Source organism: Bos grunniens, chromosome 23, assembly GCF_055505025.1.
Source record: "Bos grunniens cultivar Pamir isolate PY7600 chromosome 23, Bosgru_T2T1.0, whole genome shotgun sequence".
Classification (NCBI taxonomy): Eukaryota; Metazoa; Chordata; class Mammalia; order Artiodactyla; family Bovidae; genus Bos; species Bos grunniens.
In genome coordinates, this window is record NC_141187.1 from 12,139,725 (window position 1) to 12,155,800 (window position 16,076).

A 16,076-nucleotide genomic window follows, 5' to 3' on the forward strand; every position below is an offset into this window, starting at 1 on the left:
AGTATGGCAACCCACTCCAGTATTCTTGCCTGGAGAATCCCATGGACAGAGGAGCCCAATGGGCTACAGTCTGTGGGGTTGCAAAGAGTCCGACACGACTGAGCGACTTAGCACACACACATGCACATCAGCCTTATCTAGGGCTTCCCAGGTGGCGCTAGTGGTAAAGAACCCGCCTGCCAATGCAGGAGACGTGAGAGCTGCAAGTTCGATCCATGGGTTGGGATGATCCCCTGGAGGAGGGCATGGCAACTCACTCCAGTATCCTTACCTGGAGAATGCCATGGACACGGGAGCCTGGGGGACTACAGTCTATAGGGTCACACAGAGTCGGACACAGATGAAGCCACTTAGCACACACAGATGCATCAGCCGTATCTAGAACATCCTGCTTTTGTAAACCTGCCGAACTGTGATTCACAGTTACCCAGGTGAGGGGTGACGCTGAAACACTTTGGTTCATGCTTGGATGAACCCGTATGATAGCTGGGGACACTTATGCTAGGAAGAGCTCACAGACCTCCAGAGCAGGAATGGCCTCTGAGTCTGTAGGTGAATCAGGGCAGCTCTGCAGACCCGCTTAGCTCGTGCCCACAAGTCGGCCCAGTCCCTACCACTTACACGCTTTCCTGTCGCTGTCTCCCTTCAAGGCTACGCTGGTGCCACCCACTGGAAGGTCTACATTATAGCCAGAGGGGTCCAGCCTTTGGTCGTCTGCGATGGAACCACCCTGTCAGAGCTATAGGACACAGATCTAAAGGAACAGCTTTGAGAGCTGAAGACCAGATCGAGATGGAGAGAGTAAAAACAAAAAACGATGAAACCACTTTCCAGGGGTTGGTTACTTAATCACCTGCCCTGTGCATGCATGTGTGAGCCAGTTGTGTGCTGGAGGCAAAGGCCGGAGCCTGGGCCTCCCAACTCTTCCAGCCCAGCCACTTGGCCAGGACTCCGCCACCAATACCCATCTATGAGAGATGGGCCTCTGCCCAGCCCCTTGGCACCAAAGCCTTGAGGCTGCCTTCAGGCAGGGAGCAGGGTTGGTACCCTCCCTCACTTGCATGGCATGATCCCCTCTGCTGGCTCCTGGCCATGAGAGGGCAGTCAGCAGGTCCTGACTTCAGCGCCATCCTCTGCCAGGTGGGCCTGCCTGTCCCATCTCCCTGGTAACACCACCCTGTACATCTTTTGGAAAGCCACGGATGGTTAAAGAAGTCATGGCAGTTTCCCAAGCACAGTGGAATATCGAACCAGTGAAAAGGATCAAACAACCTCAAACTGCACTCGAGAAGTGCACTTCTTTCCCAAGTGCGAGTGGCTCTCGGAGTCTCCAGTGCCAGGTCAGAGCCTGATTATAATTGAAGCGGTAATTCCTAAGGTAATACCTTCCTCCATTTGGGTCAGGTTCTCAGTCTCTCCCTCCCTCCCTGCTCCCTCGCCTATCTGGCCGGCTTCTCAGCAGTTGGGCTCCCAGCGCCCCTCCCTTGGCCCAGCCAGAGCCCTTTACTGCTGAGGCAGCACTGCTCTCATCAGCTGTGTTGCTTTTACCAAATGTCTTCAGAAGGGGGTGAGTTAAGAGTGCTGGCCCGGGGAGAGGGCACCTCCCCGGGTTTGATCTTTAGGGTCCGACTTTCTGCAGAGATGTTTTACAGATGTGTCAAAGTGATGTTGTCATGTGGCTAGGGAAGGAACTCCAGACGCAAAGTGCTGGTCAGCTGGGCGTGCGACTGTGCGGCTGTCTGTCTTGAAATGATTTCTCTCTCCGTACTGGGAACCAAGGCGAGGTGTTTTTAATTCTTGTGAAAATACAAAACTGTGTTCCTTTTGATTGGATGATTCGCTCTGCTCATTGTTTTCCCCAAGTGCTTTTTGTATGTCTTAAGTGTACAAATAAGGACACTTTTTTGTTTCTTTTCCCCCTTTATTATTCCTTTATCGACTTTGTTAAATATCTGGCCTCTGATCATGCCATTGCCAAGCTGAAGGAAAAGAGGCAGACCGTGCTACAGCCTCTGGTTCTGAACTGCAGAAATCAGACCGATAGTGGAGGTGTCTGCCGTGTTGAATTACAGACCAGAGGCAGACAGTGGTGGGGGAAGAGGATGGGGCTCACCGTGGGGTCCTCGTCATCCTTTGACGGCACCCCTGCACCCTGCCCCAGGCCCTCTTTCTCTACACATCTCGTGAGCGTCAGTGAGGATCAGTGTGTGCTTGAATGGCCTGTTTAGGGGCTTGTAGAGGACAGGGAGGGTTCACATCGCTCAGAGCCTCCTCCACAGACTTGAGTGAAAGTAGGATGAACTGTACCTGAGGGAATTTTTGCTTAAAAGAGTCAGTACCATGTGTGCAGTAATACAGGAAAAACAAAACTTCATGTCCGTATAAAAGGCACGCTGCTAAGCAGTTACAATTTAAGAGGTTTTAAATCAGAGGGACCAGTCAGAGGCCAGCTTTGTGCATACTTTAGAGCCTTTGCAATGTCCTTGCCCCTGGTGATATGTAAACAAGTTCTTTAGAGGTCTCTCAGAGTTCTCTTAAATTAGGCCTTTTGGGTTAACAGAAGAGAGGGTTACTTAGGAGCAAAGCAACTGTTTTGGTGATCCAAATTCCCCATTTTACTCCAGCCCTTCACACCTTAAATGATCATAAAAATACCATCTTCAACTCAAAACTGAATGAGTCTTGTGTGTGTGTTGGTGTTCTGAGGCCTTCTGTGGGAGGTCCCCAGAGCTGTCAGCTGTCTTCAACAAAGAATGGTCTGCAGCAGATAAGTAGAAACTTTCCGTGTGTACACTACTCATTTTACTTAACATCTGTCCAGTTCAGAATTGAATGTAGATTTATGTTAGGGGTGAAATTCTTCAAAGAAGGTTTTTTAAGTAATGTACCTTCTTCTCAAGGTAATTCTGAAAAGCAGACTCTACCACTGACTGGTCAGTGGTCAGTGAGTAACCAGCTAGTTCCTTTCCAGTTACCCAAGGCTTTGTGTGAGTGTGCCGCGGGGTCACCCCTGCTCACCTCGCTCTCAGCTCCTTCGTGGAAGCAGCAAAAGTTTCTCCACATGACCCAGTGTGGGAAGGAGGCTCATGAAGATGAGGAAGCAGGGTCAGGGGGCTGGTGGGGCCATAGAAATCCCCGTGTCTACCACCACCCTAAGAACAGTCACAGGGCTTGCTTTAAACAGAGGGCCTTGCTCACAAGTTTGTTGAGTGTTTACCAAGAGGTGACATGGCAGTGAAACTCATGTACTGCGTTTCTCTGGGGAGAAAGGCTGCTTTGGCCCCAGTTTGAGGCATTATATCCAGGTGTCTTGAGGTTCCTGAGAGTTGGATATTGAGAAGAACACTACCCCTGCCCTGGTTCATGAAGAACATAAGTAGAACTTACCCTCCCCCCACTCTCAATTTGTTCAGCAGGGGGAGAGAGTAAAGTAACCATAGTTTATGAAAACAGAATCTGCCTCTTTGGTGAAATACAAAACAATCTATGAAATAGACAAATTTGGGGTCATTTTCTGAGAGAAAGACATAGTAATGTTTCTTAATAATGAAATAGTCCGGTCCAGCTTCAGAGTGTCTGGGTACGCGTGATCTTCTCCTCTGATCTTTGCCCAGTCCTGTGAAGCAGCTATGAGAGCCTCGTTTACAAGTAAAGAAACTGGGGCCGAGGACAGTTCCTTTGTCGGCGGCTGATGGCTGGCTCCACAGCAGTGTCTTCCCGCGCCAGTGCAGAGTGGTGCCCAGGAGGAAAGCCGTGGGTCTAGCTGACTCTGGTGTGCCCAGCTGAGTGGGAGAACCTAGGGGTAGGCTCAGCAAGCCAGGACCTCTTCAGGGTTTGTTTTCAAAACTGTTTGAGACAGAAATGGAGAGAAGCTAACAGATGACTTCTATAAAAAGCCCTTCCCCCGTCCCCACCTGAAAGTGCTTTTTAGGAGTGAATGTTCCAGCCATTTTCCCATCATCGCAAGTTTCCAGACGTGTGACCAGCAGAGGGACTCAGCCCAATTCCAGTTGTGGGTCCCCTTGGAGTTCGCATCACTTGTTTTTTTAGTTCGCGGTTTTCTATTCCCTTCTTCCAAAACCCAGCATAGACCTCGGTGTAGGAGGAATTTTAAAACAAAATAATTCCTTAGCTGCAGGTGATGGCCTCAATCATTTTATGTTTTTTATATAGGCAGTGTTCTTTTTTTTTTTTTTGGCTGCACCACATAGGGTGTGGGATCTTAGTTGCCTGACCAGGGATTGAACCCGCATCCCCTGCACTGGGAGCACAGAGTCTTAACCACTGGACCACCAGGGAAGTCCCTCAGTCATTTTAATACAATCTGGATGCAGTTTTGCTCATTAGCCAGCGGCTTCCGTAGTGAAAATTGAAACCCTCAGAGTAGATGTTTGCTTCTCCTGTAATCCTCACCCAGCAGGCGGCCAGGTTGTAGAGGAAAGAGACTAGAGCAGAGAGAGAGTCGATCTTGTCTACCTTTCGAGAATCAGTTCTCAAACAGGAATATTTTAGACTTTTAAGTTTTCCTATCGCTAGAAGACAGACTCTCCTGACTTATAAGTTGCACACTCATTAACTTCCCCTTTTCAGCTTTTTCACCCACTAAAATTGGTTGAAGGAAGGGAGTGCCAGAGACGTGGTTTAACATAGCATTTTGGTTTGAGAACCTCTCCACGTTCGGACCCACGGATATTGGGTCCAGAGCTGACGCACGTCAGGGCCAGGAGGCTAGGCAGATGAGGTGCTTACAGAGCGAGCTCTGTCACAAATGGAAAGTTTGTGCTCTGTCGCCATCAGCCTCTCCATATCCAGCAGCTGCTTCTGCAGAAGCATCTCAGAGAAGACGGACAGGTGGTCTCCCTCGGGCACCACGTCTGAGTCCACCCGCCCTGGGCGCGGCGTGGCTCTTAAGTGCTGGCCCTGGTGAGAAGCCCTCCAGCCAGCTCGTCTGCCGTCCAGGTTGCTTTGCGTCTGGTTTTCGTGCCCTGCATAATTTCAGCATTAGAGCTAACTACACCCATCATGTCTCCCTCTCTGGAGACCGTGAGACGTCCAGATCTTTGCAGAATACTGGAGAGAAGAGATGTTACGAAACTCCTAAGCGGAGGCCTGGAACTGTCCAGACATGATAGGGCTGCCCACAGGCCACTCCTGCCTTCATGCGTCTGTCTGTCTGTCAGCCAGTGTCAATCTAAGAGTGGGCCATAGCTGCAGACACCCGTGCTGAGAAGGGAAACCAGCTTAGTTTTGAGTTTCAGACAGAAATTGGAGAGTCGGGACATCTGCTTCACACCAGGCTTAATTTATCTCCTTATCCCTCTCCACGGCTCTGTGGGGGAGGTGAGGTCAGCCTGCAAAGCCACCTTGACCTACAGCTCAGCAGGGTCCCAGCCTTCAAACTTTAGCCCCTCAGAGCGCTTCCAGCCATTTCAGGAACAAACACTTACCTGTGAGAGTTGGTGACCAGAACTGGGTGGACACACGCTGTTATTCCCAGAGAAGGCGCAACCTCCGCCATAGATGACCTTCCCTCCAAACTTCTCTCCATAGTCTCATCCTCAGAAAAACGCTAGCCATGGTCTCTTCCTCCTCCTCCTTCCTGTGGGAAAGTCAGTGACAGACGCCTAGGGCGGAAGGGAGTGGGAACTGGGCACTCAGCAAAGTCCCTGCCGCCACCAGGGGCGGGATCCAGGATGGCTGCAGCTCCTCTCTATGGAGCCAGGGGTGGCGGGCCCCGGGGGTTCCCGGTGAGCAGAGGGGCGGACACCTGTCCAGCCACGTGGGCTCCGAATGGTCTAAGATGTTACTCTGTGTTCAATGTGGAATGTTGATTGTAACTTAATGTACCTACCGCAAACTTGTAAAGAATGTATGTACATTAAGGTTTCATGTGACAGAAATTTTTACTTTTTGCAATTAAAAGTGTGTATGTTGGTTGATAAGAACTGGCCTGTACTTGGTGTCATCCTTTGGTGTCCGATTTTCTCTTCTCCCGCAACTCAGAGACTGATAGTCACATCCTACTCCTGAGGCAGGCCTCTGCTGTGGGCCTCCAGGTCACCTGTCCACCCCGGCCTGGGTCCTGTCTCACATCCGCACTGAGCTTTGCACTCCCTCACATTCACAGATGCTTCTTTTACCCCCTTCTAACCGTTTGCATGCAATGGCTTCTGATCTGTTCAATTCTCAAATTTCAGTCCTCCTGTTAATACCCTCCCCTGTTCTTGCACTTTGCCCAAAATTCAAATGAGACCCTCAACACCTTTCTCCTTCTGCCAGCTGGCTGCACACAGCCCAGGTGCCCTCACAGTGTCGCCTCACCCACATGTGTCCTTGGTCCTTGCAGGAGGAAAGCGAGGCCCCCCTCGCTGGCTGGCGCCCTCACTAGCTCACCCCCAGGCCCCACTTGCAGCACTCTGTTAACTCAGTTGCAGATTTAAGTCATTTTTGTGTGTTTATTCTTTTTTGAAAATTTCTTTGTGCTATATGCACAATTTTATATCAATGCATAAATATGGCCATTTCCTATATAGTATTTAGTGTTCTCTCTTTTTTTCAGTTTTTTAAAAAATAATAATTTTCTCTTTTGTTTTTACTCTTTGGGCTGTGCTGTACAGCATGTGGGATCTCAGTTTCTCGACTAGTGTAGGCCTTCTGCATTGGCAGCATGAAGTCTTAACCACTGGACCTCCAGGGACATCCCCTGTTTTATTACTTGCTGCACCCTTCTCCTGGAGAAGGAAATGGCAACCCACTCCAGTGTTGTGGCCTGGAGAATCCCAGGGACGGGGGAGCCTGGTGGGCTGCCGTCTGGGGTCGCACAGAGTCGGACACGACTGAAGCGACTTAGCAGCAGCAGCAGCAGCAGCAACAGCACCCTCTCCCTCCCCTACCTCATCCCTCCTCTTCCCTGGTCAGGCGAATATAATATGCATACAGCCACATCCTGCCATACATCTTCCCACTCTTTCTTCCGTGTTCTCTGTAATCATAATCAGAAATCACAAGACTTGTCATTGATTGGCCAAAAGTGGGATCATGTTATAGGCACTTGATGTTTCTTGCTTTTCTTCCTCAATACCTCACAGAGTTCCCTTCAAGTCAGCTGGCATACTGGCATAGCTCTCTAATCCATTCTTTTTAGTGGATAATATTCTATGGTGTGGATATGCCATCGTGTATTCAACTTTTCTCTTGCTGGTAAATCACATCCTGTTCAATGATTATCTGGATTATGAGTCAAGGAGTCTAGAGTTAATTTTTTCAATGCTTGTTTTTACAAAATACATATTCATTCTTGTTTGTGCCAAGTCTAATGTATGTTCTTTGAAAATTAGTGCATTCCATAATGCTATTCATTAACCTGCTTGAAAACTGTACTTCAACCAAAAAAAAAAAAAAAGAGAAGATAAGTCTTGATTCCATGTAAAAAGGTGGCAGAATCACCAGGCCCCTTTTCTCGACCCCTCTATAGCCCTTGACACTGACCTGTGGAAAACCGCTCCCTCCCCTGGCCTCTGTGCGACCACTGGTCCCCTCTTGAGACTCCTCTTTCCACTCGTCTCCTCTATAGGACCTCCCACCCGTCTCTGAAATATTAGCCTCCCCTACCAGTCTGCCCCTGGATCCTCCTCTCTGCTTCCTTCCTGGGAGAGATCTCAGCTCTTTGCTTTACCTTCCACCCATGGGCAAGTCACCCATGAGCTCAGGCCAGGCCCGCTCCTCACCTGAGCTCTAGACTTGTCAATCCAAGCATCGGGATCTCATCTCCATCAGCTCTCTCCCAAAGCACTTCTAAGTCACCATGTACACAACAACCGTGCAGTCTCCGAGGGTTCCTGTCTTTCCCCCAAGCCTCTGCTTCTGGTCAGAACCAAGCTCCGGAGCCCTCTGCCTCCTTGTCACATGCCCAGCCCCAGTTTAGAGCCTCGCTGTTTCACTCCTGGACTTAGCCAGTGATTGCCCTGTTTCTCGTGTCCTCCCTACCGTCCCAGTTCACCATCCACTTAGCTGCCCCAGGGATCTTTCTAAAGCTTCTGTTCCTTCACTTCCTTGCTCAGCACCCTTCAGTGGCTCTCCATTACCCATAAGATAGGAAGTCCTGGCTGGCCCCTCCAGCCTCATTCCACTTCTTTCCTTTGCTTTCCCTGCTCATCTACTGTGCCCCACCTCTACTGGACTGTCCATAATTCCTAGAAACATCCAGACTGTTGAGTTTGTCCTCTTTCTTTTTTTTTAAAGAGCAGTTTTAGGTTCATAGCAAAATTGAGCAAAAAGTCAGTTCTTGCATACCCTCTACCCTCACACAGGCACAGCTCCCCTCAACTATTGACTTCCTGCACCACAGTGGTACATGTTAAAGTCAATGAACCTTCACGGACACATCACCACCCAAAGTCCATAGTCCACTTACATTAGGGTTCTCTCGGTGTTTCATATTCTGTGGGTTTGGACAAACGCATACTGACGTGTCGGCTTCCCCGGTGGTGCTAGTGGCAAAGAACCCACCTGCCAATGCAGGAGACGTAAGGGGCGTGACATTGATCCCTGGGCTAGGAAGATCCCCTGGAGGGGAGGGCGTGGCAACTCTCTTGAGTATTCTTGCCTGGAAAATTCCAGAGGAGCCTGGCTGGCTATGGCCCATAGGGTCACAAAGAGTCAAAGACGGCTGAAGCAACTTAGCACGTACCCATACCGACATGTACCCGTCACGATAGTGTCATACAGAATATAACATCATACAGAATAGTTCCACTGCCCTAAAAAATACTCTCTGCTCTGTCTATTCAACCCTTCCCTCCCTGCTGATCTTTTTACTGTCGCCGTAGTTCTGCCTTTTCATACTGTTCATGGGGTTCGGAGGAGAAGGGGATGACAGAGGATGAGATGGTTGGATGGGAGTGGACGTGAGTTTGAGCAGGCTCTGGGAGTTGGTGATGGACAGGGAAGTCTGGCATGCTACAGTCCATGGGGTCGGAAAGAGTCGGACATGACTGAGTGAACAGAACTGACAGTTCTGCCTTTTCCAGAATGTCACATAGTTTACATCCATCACACGATATGTAGCCTTTTCAGATTAGCTTCTTTAACTTAGACATATGCATCTGAGAGTTTTCTCCATGTCTTTTCATAGCTTGACAACTCAGTTCATTTTAGCACCAAATGATATTCTATTGTCTGACTGTATCACAGTTTATCCATTCACCTATTTGGTTGCTTCCAAGTTTGGGCAGCAATTATGAGTAAAGCTGCTGTGAACATCTGTGTGCAGCTTTTTTTCAACTCCTTTGGGTAAATACCCAAGAAGCAGGGTTGCTGGCTCGTATGATAAGGGTAATGTTTAGTTTTGTAAGAAACTGCCAGACTTTTGGCACCCCATTCCAGTACTCTTGCCTGGAAAATCCCATGGACGGAGGAGCCTGGTGGGCTACAGCCCATGGGGTTGCTAAGAGTCGGACACGACTGAGCGACTTCACTTTCACTTTTCACTTTCATGCATTGGAGAAGGAAATGGCAACCCACTCCAGTGTTCTTACCTGGAGAATCCTAGGGATGGGGGAGCCTGGTGGGCTGCCGTCTATGGGGTTGCACAGAGTCGGACACGACTGAAGCGACTTAAAAGCAGCAGCAGCAGCCAGACTTTTACAAAGTGGCTGCACCATTTTGCATTTCCACCAGGAATAACTGACTTAGCAGCAGCAGCAGCAGCAGTCGCTCTATGTCCTTACCAGCGTTAGGTATTGTCAGTGTTCTGTATTTGGGCCATTCATACCTCATTGTTAAGTGTTTTTTTTTTTTTTTTTTTGGCTGTGCTGAGCGGCTTGTGGGATCTTATTTCCCTAAACAGGTTGAACCCAGGCAATGGCAGTGAAAATGCCGCATCCTAACCACTGAACCACCAGGGAATTCCCTCACCGTCCTTTTAATTTGCAGTTCCCTACAACATACAACGTTGAATCTCTTTTCACATGCTTACTTGCCATCTGTGTATCTTCTTCAGTGAGGTATCTGTTCAGGGCTTTGGCCCATTTTGTAATCAGGTAGTTTATTTTTTTATTTTTTATTTTTTTTTTATTGTTGAGTTTTAAGACTTCATATGTTTTGGATAACAGTCCTGGATCCAACATACATTTTATAAACATTTTCTCCCAGTGGGTGGCTTGTTTTCTTATTCTCTTGACATTATCTTTCACAGTGTAGAAATTCAACATTTTAATAAAGTCCAGCCTGTCAGCTGTTTCTTTCACAGATCATGCCTCTGGTGTTACATCCAGAAATTCACCCACATACCCAAGATGACCTTAATTTTCACCTGTGTCATCTTCTAAGAGTTTTATAGTTGTGTGTTTTACATTGAGGTCCATGAACGATTTTGAGTTAATTCTTTTGAAGGGTGTTAGGTCTGGGTTTAGATTTTTTTTTTGCATGTGGGTGTCCACTTGTTTCTGCACCATTTGTTGAAAACACTGTCTTTGCTTCATTGTATTGCCTTTGCTCTTTTGTCCAAGATCAATTTGCCGTATTTATGTGGATCTATTTCTGGGCTCTCTTCTGCTCTATTGATCTTTGCTATGTTGCCGATACCAGATGATTTTGATTACTGTAGACTCTGGTAAGTGTTGAGGCCCAGTTGTGCCAGTCCTCTGACTTTGTTCTTCTTCAATATTGAGCTGGCTATGCTGGTTCCTTGGCCTTTCCATGTAAACCTTAGAATCAGTTTGTCGATGTTCACAAAATAACTTGCTGGAATTTTGATTGAAACTGCATTGACTCTACAGATCAAGTTGCATCCAGGTTGTTTTTACTTCCAAGTTATCATTCTTATCCCATGATATTTTTAAACTTCAATATGTCCTTTTTGCTCAGTTTGAATTCCATTGTATTAGCGCACATTCCTTCAACATGACACATGTCCTTTAGGCTTTCTTACTAAATCAAGCTGACGAGCCTCTAGACACCATGTTGAAGATAGCTATTTCACCGATCTTAGTTTTTCAGAATAATGACTTTATTATTTCTGTAAAAATGATTCATTTTCTTTTAAAGTATTGAAGGCAGTTTGAATGATGTTATGGAAACCTCCACCCAGACATAACTACTGACAGCATTCTAAGCATCTCGAGAGTATTCCTAGCTAGAAGGTTAGATTAAAATGCTTTTATTAAAATGGGCCCAGTCATATCAAAGAATAAAAATGCTATATCAATTTTATATAATTATGATAGAAGAAAAAGAAAGTGAAGTAGACATTTCTTTCTCCCCCACACAAAAAATTGATTCCTTAAAAACCTCTCTGAAGTTAAGATTATGAGAAACATTGAAAAAACTGGAACTGTTCGCAATAAAGTTTCATTTCTAGGCGATATGTTTCAAGGTTCTGAAGATAAAAAAATAGCTCATTCCTTCTCCAACCTTATCTCTTCCTCTACTTTTCAATCTGTATGAATTACAGCTACATGGATATTATCACTGTTGAATTTCCTTCTGCTCTGAAATCATCATTCCCAGAATTATTTAGCCTTCATTTTATATTTAAACTGATCTGTGACTCACCAGCAGTACTTTTACCATCACTTCTCATTCCTGAGTTGTTTTCAAACTCTTGGTTGGCTGAATCATCATTAAGTTTTTCAGGGAATGGCTCATAAATGCTGTGTTTTCTGCATTTGAGAATGTCTCTGTGGTCTTTATGCTTGAACACAACTTGGCTGAGTAAAGTATTCTTGCATCACACTTTCTTTTGCTCAGAACTTTGGAGGCATTTCTCCATTGTCATTTGGCAGCTTGACTGTTCGTAGGAACAAGGTGGGCCACCCTAAGATTTCCCCTTTAAAATAAAAGTGACTTTTTCCCCTTTCTTCTTCTTCCCCTCCTCACCTGCCTCTTTCTTCTTCCTCTCCTCCTCCTCTCCTTCTTCTTCTTTTTCTTCATCCGTATGCTTGAAGAATTCTTTCTTTTTTATTCTTTATCACCTTCTCCTAGAACAAGGTATACTCTTTTGAGTTGCAATTCCAGTCTTCATCCTGGGGAAGATGTCTTGTATCTTCCTTAAAATGGATGCTTTTTCATTTGTTAGGTTTTCTGTTTCAGATTCTGCCTTTATTCCTTTGTTTCATTGTCTTGATCTTTTATGACTATTGCCTTGTCTCTCTCTCCTGTTTTTTTGGCCACCTGGTGTGGCACGTGAGCTCTTAGTTCCCAGACCAGGGACTGAACCCTCGCCCCCTGCAGTGGAAGCCATCTTAATCACTGGACTGCCAGGGAAGTCCCTCTTCTCTCTCTTTAATACCTGTCTTTTTTTCTCATTTACCATGAATATCTCAAGGGTTCCCTCTGTATCAATTTATTTTTCAGCCATATCTATTTCGTTTCTTGTTATTTTTGATATGCTTGTTTTATAGAAGTGCCAACAGTTTGTTCCCTTTCTATTCAGTTCAGTCGCTCAGTCGTGTCCAACTCTTTGCGACCTCGTGAACTGCAGCACACCAGGCCTCCCTGTCCATCACCGACTGCCGGAGTCTACCCAGACCCATGACCACTGAGTCAGTGATGCCATCCAACCATTTCATCCTCTGTCGTCCCCTTCTCCTCCCACCTTCAATCTTTCCCAGCATCAGGGTCTTCTCAAATGAGTCTGCTTTTCGCATCAGGTGGCCAAAGTATTGGAGTTTCAGCTTCAGCATCAGTCCTTCCAATGAACACCTAGGACTGATCTCCTTTAGGATGGACTGGTTGGATCTCCTTGCAGTCCAAGGGACTCTCAAGAGTCTTCTCCAACACCACAGTTCAAAAGCATCAATTCTTTGGCACTTAGCTTTCTTTATAGTCCAACTCTCAGATCCATAAGTGACTACTGGAAAAACCATAGCCTTGACTAGACGGACCTTTGTTGGCAAAGTAATGTCTCTGCTTTTTAATATGCTATCTAGGTTGGTCATAACTTTTCTTCCAAGGAGTAAGCGTCTTTTAATTTCATGGCTGAAATCACCATCTGCAGTGATTTTGGAGCCCCCCAAAATAAAGTCAGCCACTGTTTCCACTGTTTCCCGTCTATTTGCCATGAAGTGATGGGACCAGATGCCATGATCTTAGTTTTCTGAATGTTGAACTTTAAAGCAACTTTTTCACTCTCCTCTTTCACTTTCATCAAGAGGCTCTTTAGTTCTTCTTCACCTTCTTCCATAAGGGTGGTGTCATCTGCATATCTGAGGTTATTGGTATTTCTCCCAGCAATCTTGATTCCAGCTTGTGCTTCTTCCAGCCCAGCGTTTCATGTACTCCTTTTCCTATTTGGAACCAGTCTGTTGTTCCATGTCCAGTTCTAACTGTTGCTTCCTGACTTGCATACAGGTTTCTCAAGAGGCAGGTCAGGTGGTCTGGTATTCCCATCTCCTTCAGAATTTTCCACAGTTTATTGTAATCCACACAGTCAAAGGCTTTGGCATAGTCAATAAATCAGAAATAGAAGTTTTTCTGAAACTCTCTTGGTTTTTCGACGATCCAGTGGATGATGGCAATTTGATCTCTGGTTCCTCTGCCTTTTCTAAAATCAGGTTGAACATTTGGTTAGTGCAAATATAATTGCGATTTCAGACTATAAATTTTAATTCATTATTATTAGGCTCAAACACATCTTGGTGCATCTCAATTTACTGAGTGTATTTCTCAGATGTAACGGTTTCTTTGGGAGTCAGAAAGCTGTAATGGGTCAGACCCACAGCAGACCAGGAAGCAGTGACCATGACCTTTCTTTAGCACAAGTTTGGCTTTGGGAAGTGCTTTGGGGCTTCTTGGTCCAACCACTGAGCTGGTCCTTGCAGGTTGTCACATAAAATCCACTTTTTGTCACTCATCACAATCCAATCGAGAAATGGTTTGTTGTTGCATAGAATGAGAGAAGACACTTCAAAATTATAATCTTTTTGATTTCGATCAGCTCATGAGGCACCTACTTGGCAAATTTTCTCGCCTTTCCAGTTTGTTTCAAATGCGAAACTTTTCTTGTAGGGGTAAGAGGATCAGCTTCGATGACTGCTCTCAGTTGGTTATTGTCAACTTCCAATGGCCGGCCAGTGTGTTCCTCATCCTCGAGGCTCTCGTCTCCTTTGCGAAATTTCCTGAACCACCACCGCACAGTACATTCGTTAGCAGTTCCTGGGCCAAATGTGAGTTGTCTGGTGCTTTATGACCATTTTGAACTCAAATAAGAAAACCACTCAAATTTGCTTGTCTAACATCACTTCCATAATCTAAAATACATATAAAATAGCAAGTAAGTTATTAGCAAAAAAAAAAAAAAGAGAGAAGTGCATATTAAAATGATGTATAGCATAACCACATCTATTCAAGCATGTATTCCAGTATCCAGTTGAAAATTTCAGCAGTGCAAAACTGCAATTACATCTGCACCAACCTAAATATTGTCATCCCATCTGTGCTTACTTCTTGAATTCATGTTGTTCAATTTTTCTGTAGCTCAAAATGCTGTAGGGATTTATTTTTTCTGTTCCTTGGGTTACTTTTTTTTCTAGACTTGGTTTTCATTGATCACAGGCATGTATCAATATATCATATATTTCTGCAGCTACTCCGTCTTTTCAATGTTTCATGTATTTCTTTTCAATGTCTCATGCTTAACATGGCAGCTCTTGCCAAATCTTCATTTCTGTATAATCTGGGTACGTTCTCAATTCTAACAGTGTCTGTGCCCCCCACTAAGATTTTACAAATTCTAACTTTTGACCATATTAATGATGTATTGACTTGTGCAGCTCACTTAGTGCTTGCCATGAAAGCCCTGTCTTTGCTTTCTTACCTGAGGACCCTCCCCACCAGGTAGACAGCTGAGACACTCTCACTGTTCCTCCCTGACCTCAACCTTCACTCTGTCCTGATCAGGAACTCATATTTTCTCAACTGCTTACCATATTCCATCTTCTCTTGTTTAAAAAAAAATTTCCTCATTTCCATCCCCACCAAGTGAAAGTACTGAACACTAAGTTAATGGAAACCTAGTAAATGTAAGAAAATACATTAGAAGCCAACTCAGTAGGCGCTTCCTCTCCAACCACCCTGACACACACCCACACACAGGGCCACCTCGCCCCTCGGGGACTTCTCCGTGAAGTGAAAGGGCTGGAGACTCGGGAGCCAGAGGCCTCGGTAGGAATCCCACTCCTGGCTTGTTAGGACAGTGACCTTGGGGAGTTCCACTGACCTCTCTGCTTTTGGTTTCCTCATCCCTAAACCAGTGCAGCTAGTCCTGTCTTCAGAGCATCAGTATAAAGATACCTGAGACCAGGTGTGTGAAGGGCCCAGAGCAGGGCCTCAGCGTCCCGTTTTCCACGCATGCTCAGCTGAGTCCTCTCTCACAGTCAGCTGCTGCTCTTCACTGTGGACGGCCCTCCCCCAGCCTCAAAAGCCATCCTGGAAATGACAGGCAGAACCGGACCAGGCCCCAAAGGTTCTCTAGTCCCCTCTCCGCTTTTGTGAGGAAGTGAAGCCGAGGCCTGAAGCTGATGGCTGAGTCAGGAGTGGAAGTGCCCACCCAGTGCTCCTGACCACCGGCCCTCTTAGGTTTATGGAAATACTGTCTGTCAGCTCCCTACCCAGCTCCACAGTCCTCCCCTTGGCTTCCCTTAGCCCAGTTCCATTCTGAACCCTCGGTAAAAATCATCTGAAGAGAGACTTCCCTGGTGGTCCAGAGGTTGAGAATCTGCCTTGCAGGGCCGTGCAGGGTACGCAGTTCCCCTGGTCAGGGAACCAAGATCCCACATGCTGTGGGGCTACTGAGCCACCAGGGAGCCTGCATAAGGCGACCAAGATCCCACGTGCTGCAACTAAGACCCAACGCAGACAAATAAATGAAAATTAAAAATATGTTTTAAAAAATCACCTAAAGATGTCCCCTCACAGCCTCCCACTAAGCTCTTCCCTCATCCTCTTTTGCTGACTCCCACATTTAACACTTTCTTTCACCCGCCCTGTCTGGCCCGCGTTTGTGGGACAAAAAACAAAGCTCATTCTTCTCAGCTGAACCCCTTCCCATTCCCAGCTCCCTCTGGAGGTTGGGCCCT

General features: G+C 46.4%; 1 protein-coding gene across 19 annotated transcripts in view; it reads left to right on the plus strand.

Annotated features, from left to right (window-relative positions):
* The window catches only part of C23H6orf89 (chromosome 23 C6orf89 homolog), a 56,444-nt gene that overhangs the window by 34,894 nt on the left and 5,474 nt on the right, over positions 1-16,076 (plus strand). For 9 of the 19 annotated variants that reach the window (XM_086371446.1, XM_086371447.1, XM_086371443.1 and 6 more), the window contains one exon: positions 651-5,945. In XM_086371446.1, the coding sequence (XP_086227572.1) occupies positions 651-745 (95 nt within the window). In that variant the 3' untranslated portion in view covers positions 746-5,945. Of the gene's footprint in view, positions 1-650; positions 5,946-14,007; positions 14,586-16,076 lie in introns of those variants that run through there. The other 10 variants (XM_086371452.1, XM_086371453.1, XM_086371454.1 and 7 more) reach the window with 4 other exon arrangements.